Source organism: Schistocerca gregaria, chromosome 4, assembly GCF_023897955.1.
Source record: "Schistocerca gregaria isolate iqSchGreg1 chromosome 4, iqSchGreg1.2, whole genome shotgun sequence".
Classification (NCBI taxonomy): Eukaryota; Metazoa; Arthropoda; class Insecta; order Orthoptera; family Acrididae; genus Schistocerca; species Schistocerca gregaria.
Window position 1 is genome coordinate 99,988,575 of NC_064923.1, and position 20,719 is coordinate 100,009,293.

Below are 20,719 nucleotides of genomic sequence, written 5' to 3' on the forward strand. Positions count from 1 at the left end.
TAAAATATGACAGTGGCTCAAAGACTTTTTAAGTGATAGAACCCAGTACACTGTCCTGGACAGTGAATGTCCTTTAGAGACTGATGTATCATTCAACTTCCCAGCGAAATGTGATAGGAGCACTCTTTTGTTGTTTCAACTTGGAACAACTAAATATCTCAAAGATACACATCCTAAAAAAGAAGAAGATAGTGTGAGCAATTCCTGATTGGTGAGATTTCTCTCAGGTGCTTGCATGTGGATTATGAGGCTTTGCAGCTGGTAGTGTAAATTTATTACTGCTGTTCCCCATAACAGTTGCTGTAGGAGTTTTTTTAAGCATCACATTTCTTTTGGTAGCAAACTGTTTTACAACATGATAAATAGTCATATGAGATCACAGTATATCAGCAAACTGTTCAGCTTAAAGACCAACAGCAGCATCCAGATTTGTTGCAGCCTTGCCATAAATTAAAACTATTTCAATTTTCTATTCTACAGATTAAACATCCATTATTTCAAATGTGCCAGAAACAGCTCCAGAGAGGACTGGTGCCCAGTCATTCAGTGTTTATGCTAATAAAAGTCCGGTGCTGCAGTGGAGTGCACTATGTGGTGGGGCGAGGTGTGAGAGTTCATTTGCTATGTGTTTATCCATGGCTTGAGTTTTTGAGATCCCTACCAGGTCAGATTAAAAGAAGACATTCAAGCAATTCAGATGTGTGCTGCTAGAGTTGTTATCGAAAGATTCAATGAACATGTAAGTATTATGAAACGCTCCGTGAAGTTAAGTGGGAATGTCTCGAGGGAAGATGATGCTCTTTTCATGAAATGCTATTAAAAAGGTTTAGAGAACCGCCGTTTGTGATGGACTGCGTAATGATCCTACTGCTACCAACATACATCTCACTTAAGGACCACAAAAACAAGATAAGAGAAGTCAGAGATGGTATGGAAGGATATACATAGTCATTTTTCCCTTGCTCCATTTGTGAGTGAAACAGGAAAGGGAATGACCAGCACTGGTATAAAGTACCCCTGCCATGCACAACATGGTGGCCTGTGAGTACGGATGTAGATGTAGTGTCTACCAATGCATATCCATGTTATTTTAACATAAACTGAAGTGGCAAGCATCTTTATGTGTTTCTGAGGCCCCCTTGTCTGTGTTTCAATTGTCATATAATTGATTAAATCTTAATATTTTACAGTCTGAAGTGTAGTTATGATGCAACTACTGAAATAAGTTAAAACGCTGGGTGATGTTACTCTACTATGATCCACTCACTGCCTAATTAAACCAGTAGCCAAACTGTCTTCTAAAATACTATTTTGGCAAGTCATGAGGATTTCCTCCATTGTATATTCAACTTATAAGATATTATAATACTTTTAATTTAGACCCATTCCGTTGTGTGTGTGTGTGTGTGTGTGTGTGTGTGTGTGTGTGTGTGTGTGTGTGTGTGTGTGTGTGTGTGTTTTTTTTAAATAGATTAGGGAAGAGCTGCGGCACATTTTGAGTCTGCTCTTCAAATTTGGTGACTCTGACTGTCTACCTAGTCAAGCTTTAGCTTCACAGGATGATCGAGTCATCACTTCAACATGCTACCAATTGCCAGAGGGCAACAAAAGTAATACTCATTGGAACGTCATGCATTTTTCATGAACTCACTCAGTTGAAAAGCCAAGAATTTCATACCGATTTTTTTCCCTCTACTATTGATGCATCTTGGCACATTTCATGTGCAAAAGTAAAACTAAAGACTGATGCCAGAAAACTGAAAGAAAAATCCAGATGATTACTAAGGGAAGGAGCTGCAGCTGCATTGACTGTGTCATCCTCTGCCTGAAAAACAGTTATCCTTCTGAAGGGTCGGGTGAGCTGGGGGGTGGAACAGGCACTTTGCTTCTTAACTGTAAATCTGGTACACTGTCTGCAATATTAAAATTCATAAATAGTCACACTGTTAGTAGGTGTTAATTTGTGAATATTTTGTGTATGTTTTCTGTTTAACAGATATCACTAAAAATTATGAGCAACGGAGAAATAAATAAATGAGCTGAGTAGATGCCTCCCTGAAAAGGTTTTTCAATAAAGAACGGATTTGGCAGCTGTAGTGTAAACACTCACTCTTTCTTTGCATACAAAATTAATTATATTTCATCAGTACTACATGCATTCAATCATACAAGGCCACTCCAACTTCTTTCATGGAAATCAAAAAATAATTAATGCTCCTTTTGATATAGTTATTGCATTCAGCCATATATTTAACATAACTTTTACACGATATTTTTCCAGACAAAAATTTGCCACTGTTAGCCTCCTATTCCCCTACTTAAAAGAGTATATGGACATGTATTCTTAAAAGAACTGGAAAATGTAGTGTTCTTGACAATGATAGCACATATCTGGATCTGAGACAGTTATAATTTGGATTCCAAAAGTGTCTCTCCACTAAACATGTCATCAACCGACCATGTATCAAAACATTTGAAGGACAAAATTTCAGCTACTGGGATTTCTTATGATGTCTCTAGGGTGTATACACAAATCTCAACATACTTTTGAGAAATTCAAGGTTTACAGTTTTCGAGATACAATAAATAAGGGATTCATTTCATATTTTGCTGATGCAAAGCAGAAAATAGTTAAATAAAGGAAGGAGGCATCGAATGGTTGGGAAATGCTGCCAAGCTTTTCGAGTTTTTTATACCAAGAGGTAACAGAAAACTGACACATTCGCATGAACCTCATCCCAGATGGAGCAATGTCACCCTGCAAGGGTACTTGGATGTAAGCTGTTGGATCTGGAGTAAGACTAGTCTGAAAAATTAGCAATGTTCCCAACTTTTGCATATCAACCACTCACCACCTCAACTATACAAGTTGTTAGCTTTACTTCTCACATTACACACATTCTACCAAGGACTTTCCATTAGCAGAAAAGAATATTTTATATAGTTCAAGTATTTTTGTGATGAAACTTGTCATAAAAGAGTATATTTAAGAGGCAAGTATAAGTAAGAAGCCCAATGAGCTGCAACCACGGAAGGAATAATAAGGAATTCATCCCCAAATTTCATGGGGACAACTGTTCAAAACATTAGGCCTACTAACAACAGTCTCACGATATATTTACTCTCCAACAAAATTTGTGGTGAAGAATCGGGAACAACTAGAAAATAACAGCAGCATTCAAAAATACGACAGTACGAAGAAAGATAATATTCACTATCCACAAATTACCCTTATGCTGAAAGGAGCAAACTGTGGAGCCATGAAAGTATTTGAATTATTAATTCATGACTTTAAAGCACTGGCTGATAATGAAAGCTTTGAAAATAAAATGAAAATATTTTTGTTTGATGACTCCTCTAACCACAAAGATAAATTCCCAGTACATACTGCTTGTATATGGCCAGGTAAGTTTTTAAATTTTGTATTAAATTCACATTTTAAAAAATTCAGTTCATGTAAATAACCAGCATATGGCCAAGTTTCCACAATGAATATATACCTTACTTGTAAACATACATATTGCAGCAGTTTCTCGCAAGTATGTACCATAAAAGATGCAAATAATTAAGCGCACCATACATGTGTATCTTCTGACAAGCAACTAAGTTATCAGCTGTAACGTTTGTGAACCATAATGTACTCACTCGGCTATTCCACCTTCCATGTTGAGATCAACTCCACTGTCCACAAGCTGGCCAGATTCAGTATACTTTGGTTTTGCCATGTATGCCATAAACTGGTAGCTTCCAATATAAGAAGCTGCTGCCAATAGGAAGAAGAGCTAGGACAAAAATAATAAAATTACTTGGAGGTTTACTTCTAGATTGGAGTGAAGTGAGCATACTGTTATGTTTTTCATAAAATAGGTCTACTGCAAATGCTACTTTCCGACTGTCTAACATAATCTAAAACAACTTACAATATTCGCAACCGTGAAAACATCAGATATGACCACTGTTACTGTCAGATATACACCATTTGCTACAAAAACCATTTTCCTGTAAAAATGTAATGTTTCCATATTTTCTTCTACAATCTGTTTCTGTCCTTTCGTTGCCTGTTTGCCTTTTTGGGGCTGGAAAGTACACGGAAAAAAACAATCGGAAAATCATATTGAACACTTATAATTACTGTCTAACAAATATGTTTTATGAAAATTATAAGTTTGTTCCACTTACAGCCATTGTTTACGACAGTATATAAACAAACCAAATTGTCAAATTATCAACGTTATCTATGAAAATGTTGTGTAGATAATTGGGATGTTCCTTTAGAACAGTTAAATTTTATATATGTATAATTATTACATATCAAATGATACAGCAGAAACATGCGTTTAGTAGCAGACGAAAGCTCCACGTTTTCCCCACTTCCACAACAATACAGGTTAGCCAAAATGTGTTGATGTAAAACGGAAAGGTGCGGCATCAATTAATTACGTTATATTTCGTGAACAGCTTTTAATTGGAAGTTTCACATATCATAATGCTGTCTTGTTTTATTGTGACGGTCTAGTTGTCTTAATTCTTAAAAGTTAGTACCGAACAAGTCTTGAGAGCATAAAATATTTCACGTTCACTTATTTGACAGTGTTGGTACTAGTCTATCGCAGCTGATAAACTGCTAGTAGAGATGATTTGAGAAACAACAGCATGAAAAGTGAAAAAGTGGCGCATGAAATGTAAGCATGGTGAAGCTGGTTTGTGATGGTGCTGAAAGTGAGAAATGGTATGATGTTTGAGCTTGAGACCACACGCTGACCATCCATATTACTGTTTTTGTAAATACGTTCTGTCTGAATACATACTACATCGTCCCGACCATTATTTTTGTTGACACACAAACAAATATTTGAAGTAAATTTCAAAATTGTAACGTTATGGTAATAATTTTCCACAGTAAATAGATACAGCTCTTAATATTGACATATCAACATAACCCCTTTCCTGAAGTTCATACTCGTAGAAACTGGCATCCAACATAATGTTGCAATAAATAACAACACCCAATTACTTCATGCACTAGACAAAACTAAGCAGTATTTGTAATACTGGATGTTACAAGAAATTGATCCAATGCAGAAAGGGCTGCTTTAATCACAAGTGAAAAGTGTGAAGAAAGATGGCACTAACATTACAGATGTTTGGGGATTACGCGAATTATTAGTAAGATAGATGGATTTGGTGAATGGCAGGAATTACATTTTTGGGCTTTGACATTTAGAGACATGTAATAAAACGAATACGGTTAAGAAATTGTAGAATGTGTGTTACGAAAATCGCAATGAATTTGATACAATATTGTTGATTATCAGTGCTATCCAAATACAACATATCATTGCACAAACGTGTATTTTAACCATATAATTATCAACATTTGTGCGATTGGGCGTCTCCTTCTTTGATGACAGTAACAATTACAGCTAAAGAAACTCCATTTATTCCCCAAGATTATACATGAAACTGTTTTGTTGAATGGAGGGGAGAGAAGCTATTAATATTTACTAATTACTTATCCTGTACAAGTAAACAATAGTACTGTTGTATAAAGTTTGTTGAGAAAACCAATGTGCGACATGCTCATATTATACTCACCTTCAAGTACCCACAGTTTGATGCAAGTAAAGCACTTTTTTCATGTCAGTTTAGAAATAACTGTGGAATACATGAGAGATATTAATAATATCAATTTAAGTTTATATATGAGTTTAGTTTTAGGCCTAACATTGAAATTTTGTATTTTAGGTCAGTATCGTTTAGCAATGTCCTGTTGTTACGCAGAGCTGGAACTTTGTGTTCCTTGTATCCATTCTGGTATACCAGATTCTTCTTTCTAGTGCAGTGAGAAAGAATCTACCAAAACGGGTCACCTTAGTGAAATCTGAAAATGAAGATTTTTGTCCATTGCCTCACTCCAGAGAAAAATAAACAACAGCAATCTCCAATCTTGTCTCTTGTTACAAATTTGAGCACTGGAGAGTTTATATTGATATGCCATCCAGGCCGATATGTGATATGGAGATTAAATTGGAACTTTTCCGTTTTATATGTATTGTTTGATAATTGAGTTGATGTGCGGGTCACTGTGACGAGAAACCTGATATGGAATTCATTATTTCTTCTTTTTCCATGTTTGTTTATTTTATTTATTTACTGGGCCAGTAAATCTTACATATAAAAAGTTTATGACAGTTGTTGGACCATGTTTTAGATGATAACAATATTAGACTGTTATTCTAGTTTGTTACCCATATAATGAGACACACTATAAAAGCAGTTCATTATTACCCATCATATTTTATTTAATTATGAATTTGAATATGAAAGAATTTATCTTGAAGCCTGAATTTTTATTTTTGTGTGTAGCGACAATTGATATCAAATTGAATACATTTTATGCTCAGAAAATGAGTAAAGATGACACCTGTCACACTTGCCAGCACCCTGAATGTAGTTGTTGTGTTAGACTAGTGGGTAAGATTTCTTTTGAGTGTTTTGCATATGAGAATAGTTTTGAGCCAATGGTGATCACACAGTCCAACATGTGGTAAGCAGAGGTACTGTTGTTGTTGTTGTTGTTGGGCAATAAGCATGCTCAACATTGTGTTTATGAGCACCTGTGGTCTATATCTGCATGATTACTCTGTGATTCACACTTTAGTGTCTGGCAGAGGGTTCATGTAATCACTTTTATGCTGTTTATTTACCATTCCACACCAGAACAGCACATGGAGTAAATGGAAACTTTATTGCATGTAGATGAGCTTTGGTATCTTTTATTTCATGATAATGGTCATTCCTATTTTGCCATCCAGAGGTGAAAGTTAGTCATTGTAATTTCATGTAAAGATCATGCTGCAGTGCAAATGTCTTTGTCTTAATGAGTGCCCTGTCAACTTGCTTATCATATGACTCGTAACACCCTCTCCCCTGTTTTGTGATTATACAAAATTAGCTGCCCATGTTTTAACTATTCAGTGACTCAAGGATGCAGTAATGTGCAGCAGTCCCCTAGAAGAGGCAAGACAAGCATAGTGTAGGCAGTCTTTTTAGTAGATTTGTTGCACCATAGGCCTACACGTACTCTGCCAATAAAACACAGTCTTTGGTTTGCCTTTCCTACTTTATCCTCTCTGTGATGGCTCCAGTTTAAGTTGTTCATAATTGTAGTCCCTGGGTATCTAGTTGACTCAACAACCTTTAAATTTGTGTGCTTTATCATGCAACCAAATTTAATCAAACTTCTGGTATACTCTAATTGAGGAACTCACACATTTTATTATTCAGAGTTAGTTGTCACTTTTTGTACCATGCTGTTATCTTGCATAAATAATTTGTAATCAGTGATATGAATATCACTCCAGAATTTCCTTTCCAACCTCAACTCCTTTTGTTCCATCAGATTCACCTGGTCCTTCTCCAAAACCCATGCCACATTCCTTGACGTCAACCTCCATCTTTACAATGGCCAGCTTCACACGTCCGTCCACGTCAAACCCACCAACAAGCAACAGTACCTCCATTATGACAGCTGCCACCCATTCCACATCAAACGGTCCCTTCCCTAGTCTTTGTGGCAAACGAATCTGTTTCACCCCAGAATCCTTGAACCATTACAACAACAACCAGAAAACAGCTTTCGCATCCCGCAACTACCCTCCCGACCTGATACAGAAGCAAATAACAAGAGCCACTTCCTCATCCCCTCAAACCCAGAACCTCCCACAAAACCACCACAAAAGTGCCGCACTTGTGACAGGATATTTTCCGGGACTGGATCAGACTCTGAATGTGGCTTTCCAGCAGGGATACGACTTCCTCAAATCCTGCCCTGAAATGAGATCCATCCTTCATGAAATCCTCCCCACTCCACCAAGAGTGTCTTTCCGCCGTCCACCTAACCTTCGTAGCCGCTTAGTTCATCCCTATGAAATTCCCAAACCACCTTCCCTACCCTCTGGCTCCTACCCTTGTGACCGCCCCGGTGTAAAACCTGTCGCATGCAGCCTCCCACCATCACCTACTCCAGTCCTGTAACCCGGAAGGTGTACACGATCAAAGGCAGAGCCAAGTGTGAAAGCATCCATGTGATTTACCAACTGACCTGCCTACACTGTGAAGCTTTATATGTGGGAATGACCAGCAACAAACTGTCCATTTGCATGATTGGACACAGGCAGACAGTGTTTGTTGGTAATGAGGATCGCCCTGTGACTAAACATGCCCTGGTGCACGGCCAGCATATCTTGGCACAGTGTTACACCGTCCGAGTTATCTGGATACTTCCCACTAACACCAACCTGTCAGAACTCCGGAGATGGGAACTTGCACTTCAATATATCCTCTCTTCTCGATATCCACCAGGCCTCAATCTCCGCTAATTTCAAGTTGCTGCCACTCATACCTCACCTGTCTTTCAACAACTTCTTTGCCTCTGTACTTCCACCTCGACCGACATCTCTGCCCAAACTCTGTGTCTTTACAAATGTCTGCTTGTGTCTGTGTATGTGCGGATGGATATGTGTGTGTGTGCGAGTGTATACCTATCCTTTTTTTCCCCCTAAGGTAAGTCTTTCCGCTCTCGGGATTGGAATGACTCCTTATCCTCTCCCTTAAAACCCACATCCTTTCATCTTTCCCTCTTCTTCCCTCTTTCCTGACGAAGCAACCACCGGTTGCGAAAGCTCGAATTTTGGGTGTATGTTTGTGTTTGTTTGTGTGTCTATTGACCTGCCAGCACTTTTGTTTGGTAAGTCACATCATCTTTGTTTTTAGATATAATTTGTAATTAGTTTTGATTTTTACTTTACTTGACAGTAAACAACAATATCATGTGAAAACAGTCTTAAGAGGACTGCTCAGATTTTCTCTCTTAAATTAATGTCCTGTGACATTTCTAACTATCATGAATCTGGCTGCACAGTGAGGTGTTGCTCCATTGGAGATTCTGCTTGTTAGTAATGATGTCAAAAGCCTTCTGGAAATGCAGAATTATGGAATCAGCTTGGTTCCCCTGTTAACAGCACTCATTACTTCTAGTGAACAAAGGACCAGTTATATTTCACAAGAACAATGTTTTTGACTCTGTTATGGTTTGTGTCAATAGATTGTTTTCTTCAAGGTATATTACTTTCAAAATCCTGCTTCAAGTAGTATCACTGATATGTGTCTATGACCCAGTGGATTGCCTTGTGTGTATATTGCTGTGACCTGTGCAAATTTCCATTCTATAGGTACAAACTTTTTGTAGAGCGAATAGTTGTATATGATTCCTTAAAATGGAACTATTTCAAAAGCAAACTGTGAAAGAAGCCCAACTGAGAAACAGTTTTCATTATTAAGTGGCTTATTTTGCTTTCCTATACTTGGGTATCTACTTCCAAATTGCTGATGTTGGCAGCTGTTCTTGGTTTGAGTTTGTGGTATCATGTATCGATATCACCCCATGGGCATCATAGCAATGGAATTTCAAGTTTCTGTGAGGCACTGATAGCAGTCTCATGGGATCTGGCAGACCCATGCCTGCTGAGCCATGCTTCTAGCAGCTCTGGACTATAAGCACCCTTTGCCACCGTTATATAGGTCGGCCTGCGACAGGCACTCAACCCATTTGTGCTCAGAACCACTTTGCTATGACCATCATTCATGCTTAGCACACAGACCCTCTTCCTTGTTGACACTGAGATAGCTGGCCTCTATATTTCTTGCTGCATTATTTGTAATGAGTCTTCATTCACTTGGAGAAATATAAGTTAAGTATATCTTTTTACTGTGATATCCTGTTCACTAATCATTTCTCCTCCTGTCCAGATTTTCTATGATGGCAGTTGGTGTACCATTATGTAGCCCACCTCTCCAAGTCATACACAGCAGAGTTCTAGAATATCTAGTGTCTCGTTGTTGATGAAAAAATTTTGGAAAAGCATGTTTAGTAATTCTGCTCTGATGGTGCTGTCATCGGCAACATTACCATTGCTGCCTTATAGCTTTTAAAAGCACCCATGAGAACATCTACATGTGGAACAGGCATATTCTGTGACTTCCAAATCTGCACAGTAGCTACTCAGGTGAAGTTTCATGTGATGTGCGATAAAGAACTACATTCAGCCAGCATGCTTTGAGATACTGTGAAAATACAGGTTTGTTACATTGTAGTGGTCTTCAGTCCAAATACTACAGCTCTCCATGTATCAGCTTTACTAGTTCTTGATGCCTCAGGATGTGTCCTATTAACTGATCCTGTATTTCTGGCATGTTGTGCCACACATTTCTTTTCTCACTAACTTGTTTTAGTACCTCTTCTGTAGTTATTTGATCTCTCCCACTTCATCATTTTTCTGGCACCCAAGAGGCATTCAGTCTTATGGTGTGTAGTGGTCATAAGGTTTTGGTTCGTAAGCACGTATCTTACCAATAGTGAGGTCTGTTTCATTAATGCATTTATTTAATTGTCCTTCCCAGAATCCTTTCACAATGATACAGGATTTGTCAAGGTAAAACAATGCCAATCAGTTGGTCAAAATATAGTGCACAGTGTAAATAACATGATTTAAGAGAATGGGGCAGGTAGCTTAGAGGGATAGGACAGGTGGTTGGCCATGGCCTTTATTTATTTATTTAGTTTTGGTCCTGTGACATCATCATCATTTAAGACTGATTATGCCTTTCAGTGTTCGGTCTGGAGCATAGCCCCCTTATAAAATTCCTCCATGATCCCCTATTCAGTGCTAACATTGGTGCCTCTTCTGATGTTAAACCTATTTCTTCAAAATCATTTTTAACCGAATCCAGGTACCTTCTCCTTGGTCTGCCCCGACTCCTCCTACCCTCTACTGCTGAACCCATGAGTCTCTTGGGTAACCTTGCTTCTCCCATGCGTGTAACATGACCCCACCATCTAAGCCTGTTCGCCCTGACTGCTACATCTATAGAGTTCATTCCAAGTTTTTCTTTGATTTCCTCATTGTGGACACCCTCCTGCCGTTGTTCCCATCTACTAGTACCTGCAATCATCCTAGCTACTTTCATATCCGTAACCTCAACCTTGTTGATAAGGTAACCTGAATCCACCCAGCTTTCGCTCCCATGCAACAAAGTTGGTCGAAAGATTGAATGGTGCACAGATAACTTAGTCTTGGTACTGACTTCCTTCTTGCAGAAGAGAGTAGATCGTAGCTGAGCGCTCACTGTATTAGCTTTGCTACACCTCGCTTCCAGTTCTTTCACTATGTTGCCACCTGTGAGAATATGCATCCTAAGTACTTGAAACAGTCCACCTGTTCTAATTTTGTTCCTCCTATTTGGCACTCAATCCGTTTATATTCTTTCCCACTGACATTACTTTCGTTTTGGAGATACTAATCTTCATACCATAGTCCTTACATTTCTGATTTAGCTCTGAAATACTACTTTGCAAACTTTCAATCGAATCTGCCATCACAACTAAGTCATCCGCATATGCAAGACTGTTTATTTTGTGTTCACATATCTTGATCTCACCCAGCCAGTCTATTGTTTTCAACGTATGATCCATAAATAATATGAACAACAGTGGAGACAGGCTGCAGCCTTGTCTTACCCCTGAAACTACTCTGAACCATGAACTCAATTTACTGTCAACTCTAACTGCTGCCTGACTATCCATGTAAAGACCTTTAATTGCTTGCAAAAGTTTGCCTCCTATTCCATAATCTTGTAGAACAGACAATAAGTTCCTCCTAGGAACCTGGTCATATGCCTTTTCTAGATCTATAAAGCATAGATACAATTCCCTGTTCCACTCATAACACTTCTCCATTATTTGCCGTAAGCTAAAGATCTGGTCCTGACAACCTCTAAGAGGCCTAAATCCACACTGATTTTCATCCAATTTGTCCTCAACTAATACTCGCACTTTCCTTTCAACAATATCTGAGATGATTTTACCCACAATGCTGATTAAAGAGATACCTCTGTAATTGTTACAATCTTTTCTGTTTCCATGTATAAAGATTAGTGTGATTACTGCTTTTGTCCAGTCTCATGGAACCTGTCCTGACTCCCAGGCCATTTCAATTATCCTGTGTAGCCATTTAAGACCTGACATTCCACTGTATTTGATGAGTTCCGACTTAATTTCATCCACCCCAGCTGCTTTATTGCACTGCAATCTATTGACCATTTTCTCCACTTCCTCAAATGTGATCCTATTTCCATCATCATTCGTATCCCATTCTACCTCGAAATCTGAAACATTGCTGATCGTATTTTCACCTACATTGAGCAACTCTTCAAAATATTCCCTCCATCTGCCCAAGGCATCCACAGGATTCACCAGCAGTTTTCCTGACCTGTCCAAAATACTTGTCATTTCCTTCTTACCTCCCTTTTGAAGACTGCTAATTACACTACAGAATGGTTTTCCAGCAGCTTGACCCAAAGTCTCCAACCTGTTTCCAAAGTCTTCCCAAGATTTCTTCTTGGATGCTGCAATTATCTGTTTGGCTTTGTTTCTTTCTTCAACATAACTTTCTCTGTCTACCTGAGTTCTCGTATGTAGCCATTTTTGATACGGCTTCTTTTTCATTTTACAGGCTGCCTTGACTGTGTCATTCCACCAAGCTGTTTGCTTCATCCTACTTTTACACACTACTGTTCCAAGATATTCTTTAGCCACTTCTAGTACTGTGTCCCTGCACCTTGTCCATTCCTTTTCCAATGACTGTAATTGACTACATTCAACTAAATGGTGCATTTCTGAGATCGCTGTTATGTACTTGTGCCTGATTTCCTTATCCTGAAGTTTCTCCTCTCTTATCCTCCTACTATGGACCTGACCTCCTGCACTTTTGGCCTCACAATCCCAATTTCACTGCAGATTAAATAATGATCAGGGTCATCAAAGAATCCCCTGAATACACGTGTATCCCTCACAGCCTTCCTGAATTCCTGATCTGTTATTATATAGTCAATGTCAGATCTGGTTCTCCAGCCTTCCCAAGTATACCGGTGAATATTCTTATGTTTAAAAAAGGAGTTTTTGATTACTAAGCCCGTACTGGCACAGAAATCCAAGAGTTGTTTCCCGTTCCTGTTGGCCTCCATATCCTCTCCAAATTTACCCATAACCTTTTCACACCCTTCTGTTCGATTTCCAATCCTGGCATTAAAATCAGCCATGAGCAGAACACTGTCCTTGTCCTATACTCTAACAACTACATCACTGAGTGCCTCATAAAAACTATCCATCTTATCTTGACCTGTCCCTTCACAATGCGAATATACTGACACAATCCTAATTTTCTTGCTAGACACTGTCAAATCTATCCACATCAGTCATTCGTTTACATACCTTACTGCCACTACTCTGGGTTCCATTTCTTTCCTGATGTAAAGCCCTACACCCCATTGTGCTATTCATGCTTTGACTCCTGACAGGTAGACCTTGTATTCTCCCACTTCCTCTTCTTTCTCACCCCTTACCCAAATGTCACTAACAGCTAAAACATCCAGCCCCATCTTACTTGCAGCCTCTCCCAGCTCTACCTTCTTCCCAGAGTAGCCCCCATTGATATTAATGGCTCCCCATCTCATTACCATTTGTTTGCCAAGTAATATCTTAGGAGTCCCTGGTTTGTCAGTTAGAGGTGGGACTCCGTCACCTCCAAAGGTTCCAGGCATTTTGCTCTGATTGTTGCCAGCATCATATTTAAAGTACCAGGGAAGCAGGTTGTTAGCCTTACTTGCCCCGAGTCCCATTGAGTTTTACCCCTAACGGTTGAGGGACTAACCGGTGGATTTGGTAGTCTTTGCCGTATGAGCACAAAGATGACCACGACTCAGAATATGTCCGAGATGCCCAGCCTTATTCCAAAGTAGCTGGTATCCCGACTGTCAGGACCACTTACTTGGCCACTCATGCATTGCCCATGGTTCGGTGGTTTGTAAACTAGGACAAGACTACAGGAACCCACACCATGAACCACATCTTGTCAGGGTATTAATTTAACATTATAAAATTCTGTTTCATTCTGAGAGGTATTAATTTACAGAGTAGAAACTGTGGTCCATCAGAAATGACTTCAGCTTTTTTTTTAAACAAGCTGCCTTGCTTTACCAACTTGATGTTGTTAGGAAGGTGGTTATACAATTGTGTGCCTCTATGGAGGACACTGTGCTGGTAGGCTGATGTTCTGGCATATGAGACATGAATGTTATTGCCATTTCTCGTTGTGTAATTGTGCACAGAGCTGTTCAGCTGGTAGGCATTGGAGGTTCTTAAATATTCTCTTACCAAGACTGTTGTTTCGAATATATATAGGCATGGAAGGTTCAGTATCTTTAGAGTAGGAAAAAGAGAGCGACATGAACCTTGCCTCTTTATGGTGCAGATGATTCTGATAGCTCTTTTCTGGGTTTTGAAAACAGATAGACTGTAGGGTGCATTCCCCCAAAAGATTATTCCATATCAGATTGCTGACTGGAAATGTGCGTGATATGCCTGTATTACTGTTTCTCTATTACAGCTTGTGCTTAGTATCTGTAGCATGTAACAGATTGATGATAGCTTGGTTGTAAGAGCTTTAATGTGGGTATTCCACTTGAGATCACTCGGCAGATATATTCCTAGGAACTTATTATCATCAACTAATTTTATGATTTTGTTGTTTATTTTCAATGCATGTTCATTTTGTTGTTTATAGTGGGATGTATGAAAGTTCATGTCCACTGTTTCCCCAGTGTTAATTATAAGTTTGTTTTTTTTCTTCAAACCAGTGTGTTAGCTCCAGCAATGATGCATCTGCAGTTAATTGAAGCTCTTTTTGGTCTGACCCTGTAATCAAAATACTGGTATCATCTGGAAATAAAGTTTTCTTTTTGGCATGGACAGTGTCATTCAGGTCATCAATATACACAAGAAAGAGGATAGGACCTAATGGTGATCCTTGTGGCACACCATATTTGCTGGTAGCTTTTTCTGATGTGTATGTTGTTGTTCTGGAGATGTTTTCAGTTATTGTGTCTTGTTTGTGAACAACTTTCTGTTGCCGGCAAGTAAGGTATGATCTAATCCATTCATTTGGAATACCTCTAATTCCCTTTCTTTCCAACTTACGCAGTAGGATACAATGATCTAAAATGTCAAATGCTTTGGATGGGTCCAAGAATATTCCAGTAGCCATTTCCTTTTCATCTACAGCTTTTAGAATGGAGTGCAAATATTTGTAGATTGCTGTTGTTGTGGATCTAGATTGCCTGAAGCCATGCTGATGATTTGACAGCAATGAGTTTTTCTTAACAAACTATAGCAACCTATTATAAAAGAGCTTCTCAAAGATCTTTGAGAAGCCACTAAGCTATGCTACAGGTCTGTAATTGTTAACATTGTCTGTGGCTCCCTTTTTGTGCAAAGGGGTTACTTTTGCAATCTTTAGAAGTTTTGGAAATGTACCTGTGGAAAAGGGCCTTTATGATCTTTGCCTTCATGATCCAAGAAAACCCAAATCAGAATTGAAGGACAGAGCAGCTCCATCCTCTCAATTATGAGGTCAGTGCCCTTAGAGCTGTGCTGCCTTATTTGATAATTCTCTAACGAATAATGTTTCTTCATTTACACACAAATTGTTTCATGTGGCTTGCAATATAAAACACAGTTTTTTTCTTCACTGTCCACACACTGATGACACCCACTGATGACTCCTTGGTTGAAAAGATGATCTGTGCCCCTTTACTCAATTCCAGGCTTTTTATTCAACGATGTGCTACTGTGTATCTGAAAAACTAAACCAACAGACACTACTATCACCCATTATAAATTGTGCCACCTAGTCCTTGTGAAAGCAGTAAATCGGGTACTAAAATGTGACAAGGTCCTTTAGTTATCCCCCTACATTATTGTTCTCTATCCTAGGTCCTCTAAGTAATAATTAATTGTGTAATATGCATTAGTTGTGAAGAATGTTTTAGCTGCATTTTCAAACAGTTGTTTTAGTAATCTTTCTGACTTCCTTTGGCAGATTATTATACAATTTTGTCACCTGCTATAAAATGTTATTTTGAGTTTATCCTTTTTTTTCTTGGATAAATGCAACTCCAGACTGGCTGTTCTTCTGTAATTATGTATAGGATTCCTAGTGCAGCATTTATTTTTTTTTCCCTGCACCACAGATTGGTATATGTATTCACTAGGTGCAGCAAATACAGGGTGTTACAAAAAGGTACAGCCAAACTTTCAGGAAACATTCCTCACACATAAATAAATAAAAGATGTTATGTGGACATGTGTCTGGAAACGCTTAATTTCCATGTTAGAGCCCATTTTAGTTTCGTCAGTATGTACTGTACTTCCTCGATTCACTGCCAGTTGGCCCAAAAGGAAGGTAATGATGACTTCGATGCTTGTGTTGACATGCGACTCATTGCTCTACAGTACTAGCATCAAGCACATCAGTACGTAGCATCAACAAGTTAGTGTTCATCACGAACGTGGTTTTGCAGTCAGTTCAGTGTTTACAAATGCGGAGTTTGCAGATGCCCATTTGATGTATGGATCAGCATGGGGCAATAGCCGTGGCGCGGTACGTTTGTATCGAGACAGATTTTCAGAACGAAGGTGTCCCGACAGGAAGATGTTCGAAGCAATTGATCGGCATCTTAGGGAGCACAGAACATACCAGCCTATGACTCGTGACTGGGGAAGACCTAGAACGACGAGGACTCGTGCAATGGGTGAGGCAATTCTTCGTGCAGTTGACGATAACCCTAATGTCAGCTTCAGAGAAGTTGCTGCTGTACAAGGTAACGCTGACCACGTCACTGTATGGAGAGTGCTACAGGAGAACCAGTTGTTTCCATACCATGTACAGCGTGTGCAGGCACAATCAGCAGCTGATTGGCCTCCACTAGTACACTTCTGTGAATGGTTCATCCAACAATGTGTCAATGCTTATTTCAGTACAAATGTTCTCTTTACGGATGAGGCTTCATTCCAACGTGATCAAATTTTAAATTTTCGCAATCAACATGAGTGGGCTGACGAGAATCCGCACGCAATTGTGCAATCACGTCATCAACACAGATTTTCTGTGTGAATGTTTGGGCAGGCATTGTTAGTGATGTCTTGATTGGGCCTCATGTTCTTCCACCTACGCTCAATGGAGCATGTTATTATGATTTCATACGGGATACTCTACCTGTGCTGCTAGAACGTGTGCCTTTACAAGTACGACACAACATGTGGTTCATGCACGATGGAGCTCCTGCACATTTCAGTCAAAGTGTTCATACACTTCTCAACAACAGATTCAGTGACTGATGGATTGGTAGAGGTGGACCAATTCCATGACCTCCACACTCTCCTGACCTGAACCCTCTTGACTTTCATTTATGGGGGCATTTGAAAGCTCTTGTCTACGCAACCCCAGTACCAAATGTAGAGACTCTTTGTGCTCGTATTGTGGACTGCTGTGATACAATACGCCATTCTCCAGGGCTGCATCAGCGCATCAGGGATTCCATGCGACGGAGGGTGGATGCATGTATCCTCGCTAACGGAGGACATTTTGAACATTTCCTGTAACAAAGTGTTTGAAGTCACGCTGGTACGTTCTGTTGCTGTGTGTTTCCATTTCATGATTAATGTGATTTGAAGAGAAGTAATAAAATTAACTCAAATATGGAAAGTAAGCGTTTCCGGACACATGTCCACATAACATATTTTCTTTCATTGTGTGTGAGGAATGTTTCCTGAAAGTTTGGCCGTACCTTTTTGTAACACCCTGTATATAGCTCTTTACAATGACCTCTATCTACTTCCAGTTGTTACTTTTGTGGCCTTTTTCTGCAGTTTAAAAACTGTGTCCATGTTTCGTGCCTTCCATCCCCAGAAAAGAATCCCTTAGCTATGAACTGAGTGTATGTAGGCATAGTATGTCACCACAAGACGTTGACTGTTACAAACTGATGCTAATATCATATGAGAGTAGCATGCTGATGACATTCGTTTTGCTAATATCTTTCTATATTCACTCGATGTTAGCTGACAGTCAGTGTCTATGCCTAAAAACTTTGTTTATGCTACACAGTCTGTCTTTAATGTGACGGAGTTGTTACCCCTCTTTATGGTGAAGTGCATAGTGTTCATATTCTTTATGTTCAGTGTTAATTTATTACATGCTCTCCAACGGTAAACATCCTTGAGGGTTTCATATCCTTTCCCTGATAGGAGTTCTGATCTTTTATCAGTGATGATGTTGCTGTCATCGGCACAAAGAACTTTTCCTCCATGTCTTACACTGTCTAGAAAGTGATTAATGAGTATTAAGACCAGGATCGGACACAATAAACTTCCCCCAGGAAAATCTATGTTGCAGATGTGTGAACAATATCTACCTTTTGTATCCTGTTTTCCAAGTAAGACTGAAACCACTTATTTGCTGTTCCCCTTATACCTAGCATGTGTAGCTTTTACAATAGTATTTTATGACCAATAATCTCAAAATCCTTGAGCAAGTCCAAGAAAATGCCTGTAACACAATTGTCCATTATCAAGAGTTTCAAGTACCACATTTGTGAACTCTGCAGTGGTTCATATTGTACTTCTTCCACTTGTGAAACCAAACTGCTTCATTAAAGAGGTTGTATTTATATATGTAACTGACCTGCCAGGTTAGCTGAGAGCACTAATGCCCTGATTCCTGGATAAGGGTAGGCACGCCAGGAAGTGGTTTTTAGGCAGTTTTCCACATTACACTAGGTGAATACTAGGCTGGTCCCCATGTTCCGCCTCAGTTGAACGACTTGCAGACATTTGAAACACATCTTCACTGTTTCATTATTTACTCTGGATGCCAACAGCTGGGGTACACTGATTCCATCCCTGAGGGTACGGGGTGGTGGCAGGAAGGGTATCTGGCCACCACTTCAAATTAACTGTGTCAAATTTTCTGTAACCACGCCGACTCTGTGAAAACAGCAGGACAAACGTGAAAGCAAAAGAAGATTTATTCATGTAACTCATCAGTATCTCTTTCATGATTGCTTCAAAGAAGAAGATTTATTTATGTAACTCATCAGTATCGCTTTCATGATTGCTTCAATTATTTTTTAGAGTGAAGACAGAGGTGAAGCTGGCCTGCAGTTCTCAATGCTTTCCATATTACTTACCTTTAGTGAGGGCACCACTCTTTCACGCTTTAGGTACTCTAAAAAACTCCTGAACGAAAGATTCATTTATTATGTTACTGGAGCCTGTATGCTATCTATACATGCCTTTAGAACGGAACAGGAAATTCTTATATGTCTGCTGGCATCTTGCAGTTTAATTGTTGTATAGTCTTCCTAACTTTAAACTCATTTGTGAGAAATGACATCATTGTGCATGCTTGTAAGTCATTGGAGGTGCTTCATGTGTTTTAGGGATATTTTGATGCACCTTCTCTGTAGTACCAGAGAAATAATCATTCACAAGTTTTGCTGATTCCTGAGGATATTCTATTATCGTATCCCCATCTTTGTCTGGTATTATACTTGTCAGCCTTTTCCAGTTTCTTGTTTTACACTGTTCCACACCATTTTGCTTTTATTTTTTGCATTATACACAGTGATTACAATTAAAGTTAAACTTTCATACTGCTGTAGAAATAACACCACTGGTCAGGATGACATCAAAAGGGGGGAAATGTATGGAAGAAGAAAAATAAATAGCTACAAAATGTAGCAATAGATGGCAGTGTAAGCATCATAATTTAATAATGGTCGACTACAAATGACAAATGAATCATACAACAATGCCTAAGGTGTATGTTTGACTCTAAACAAACTGTACTACTCAGTGTGCATGGGTGTACAGGTGTGATACTATTAGTTATGTAAGCCCATCTACCATGGCAACGTTATGTCATGTTGGATGGGAAGAATCGGTTTTTAATTGTTCTCGGGCCAAAAACCGTTTAAAAAGAATCAATCACATTGGTTTTTAATTGTCCTGAGGTGAAAAACTGCATAAAAAGCATAAATAAAAATCAGATCAGATTATTAATTTTCGTGTGAGTGGTGCAAAATATGTCCAATATGCTGTCCTCTGTTTTATGCAACAAGTTGAAATCAAGAAACAGCATGTTCCACACTGATGGAATTTTTTCCAGGGTCATGATCAGAATGTGCTGTGCAATGCTTGCCTTCAATGCAGGTAACACTGGACATAACATCTTTCAAATAGCCCCACAGCCAGAAGTCACACAGATTAAGATCATGTGATCAGGAAATGGGGGCTGATAATTCTAGAATTTCCGAAATGGCACTTCAGCAGCTGCTTAACTAGATTTGCAATGTGCAGAGGTGGAATGATGAGGTTGCGCAAAAGACACTCATAGCACTTACCAGAGACAGTACTGGTAACAGGACCAGAAGCACATGTCTCTTTGAAAAAATATGGCCCTATGATAAATGATGCCATAAACCCACACCCACAGTGACCTTTTCAGGATGAAGTGGCACTGTCTGATTTGAGCATGGATTTTCTGTTGTCCATATTCAACAGTTCAGCGTATTGATGCATCCGGTCAGATGGAAGTGGGCTTCATCTGTCCATAAAATCTTCCACTGCCGATCATTGTCCACTTCATGCGAACAAGAAATTCTAAAGCAAAGGTCTCTCTTGTTGGCAGGTCAACAGGAAGCAACTTGTGCATGTGGGTAATTTTTAATGGATAGCAAAGAGGGATGTTTTGTAAGATTTTAC

At 39.1% G+C, this 20,719-nt stretch overlaps 2 protein-coding genes across 4 annotated transcripts in view; one reads left to right on the forward strand and one right to left on the reverse strand.

Annotated features, from left to right (window-relative positions):
* The window catches only part of LOC126266654 (transmembrane protein 208-like), a 41,499-nt gene extending 36,999 nt beyond the window's left edge, over window positions 1-4,500 (reverse strand). The window contains exons 1-3 of the mRNA XM_049971052.1: window positions 4,180-4,500; window positions 3,921-4,076; window positions 3,646-3,782 (exon numbers count right to left, since the gene is read on the reverse strand). Of these exons, the coding sequence (XP_049827009.1) occupies window positions 3,646-3,782; window positions 3,921-4,076; window positions 4,180-4,185 (299 nt within the window). The 5' untranslated portion in view covers window positions 4,186-4,500. The remainder of the gene's footprint in view (window positions 1-3,645; window positions 3,783-3,920; window positions 4,077-4,179) is intronic.
* Window positions 4,501-4,594: 94 nt separating this feature from the next.
* LOC126266653 (palmitoyltransferase ZDHHC3-like) overlaps window positions 4,595-20,719 on the forward strand; it is a 107,358-nt gene continuing 91,233 nt past the window's right edge. The window contains exon 1 of one of the 3 annotated variants that reach the window (XM_049971050.1): window positions 4,595-4,682. The gene's annotated coding sequence lies outside the window, so the exon portion shown is untranslated. Of the gene's footprint in view, window positions 4,730-20,719 lie in introns of all 3 variants that reach the window. The other 2 variants (XM_049971049.1, XM_049971051.1) reach the window with 2 other exon arrangements.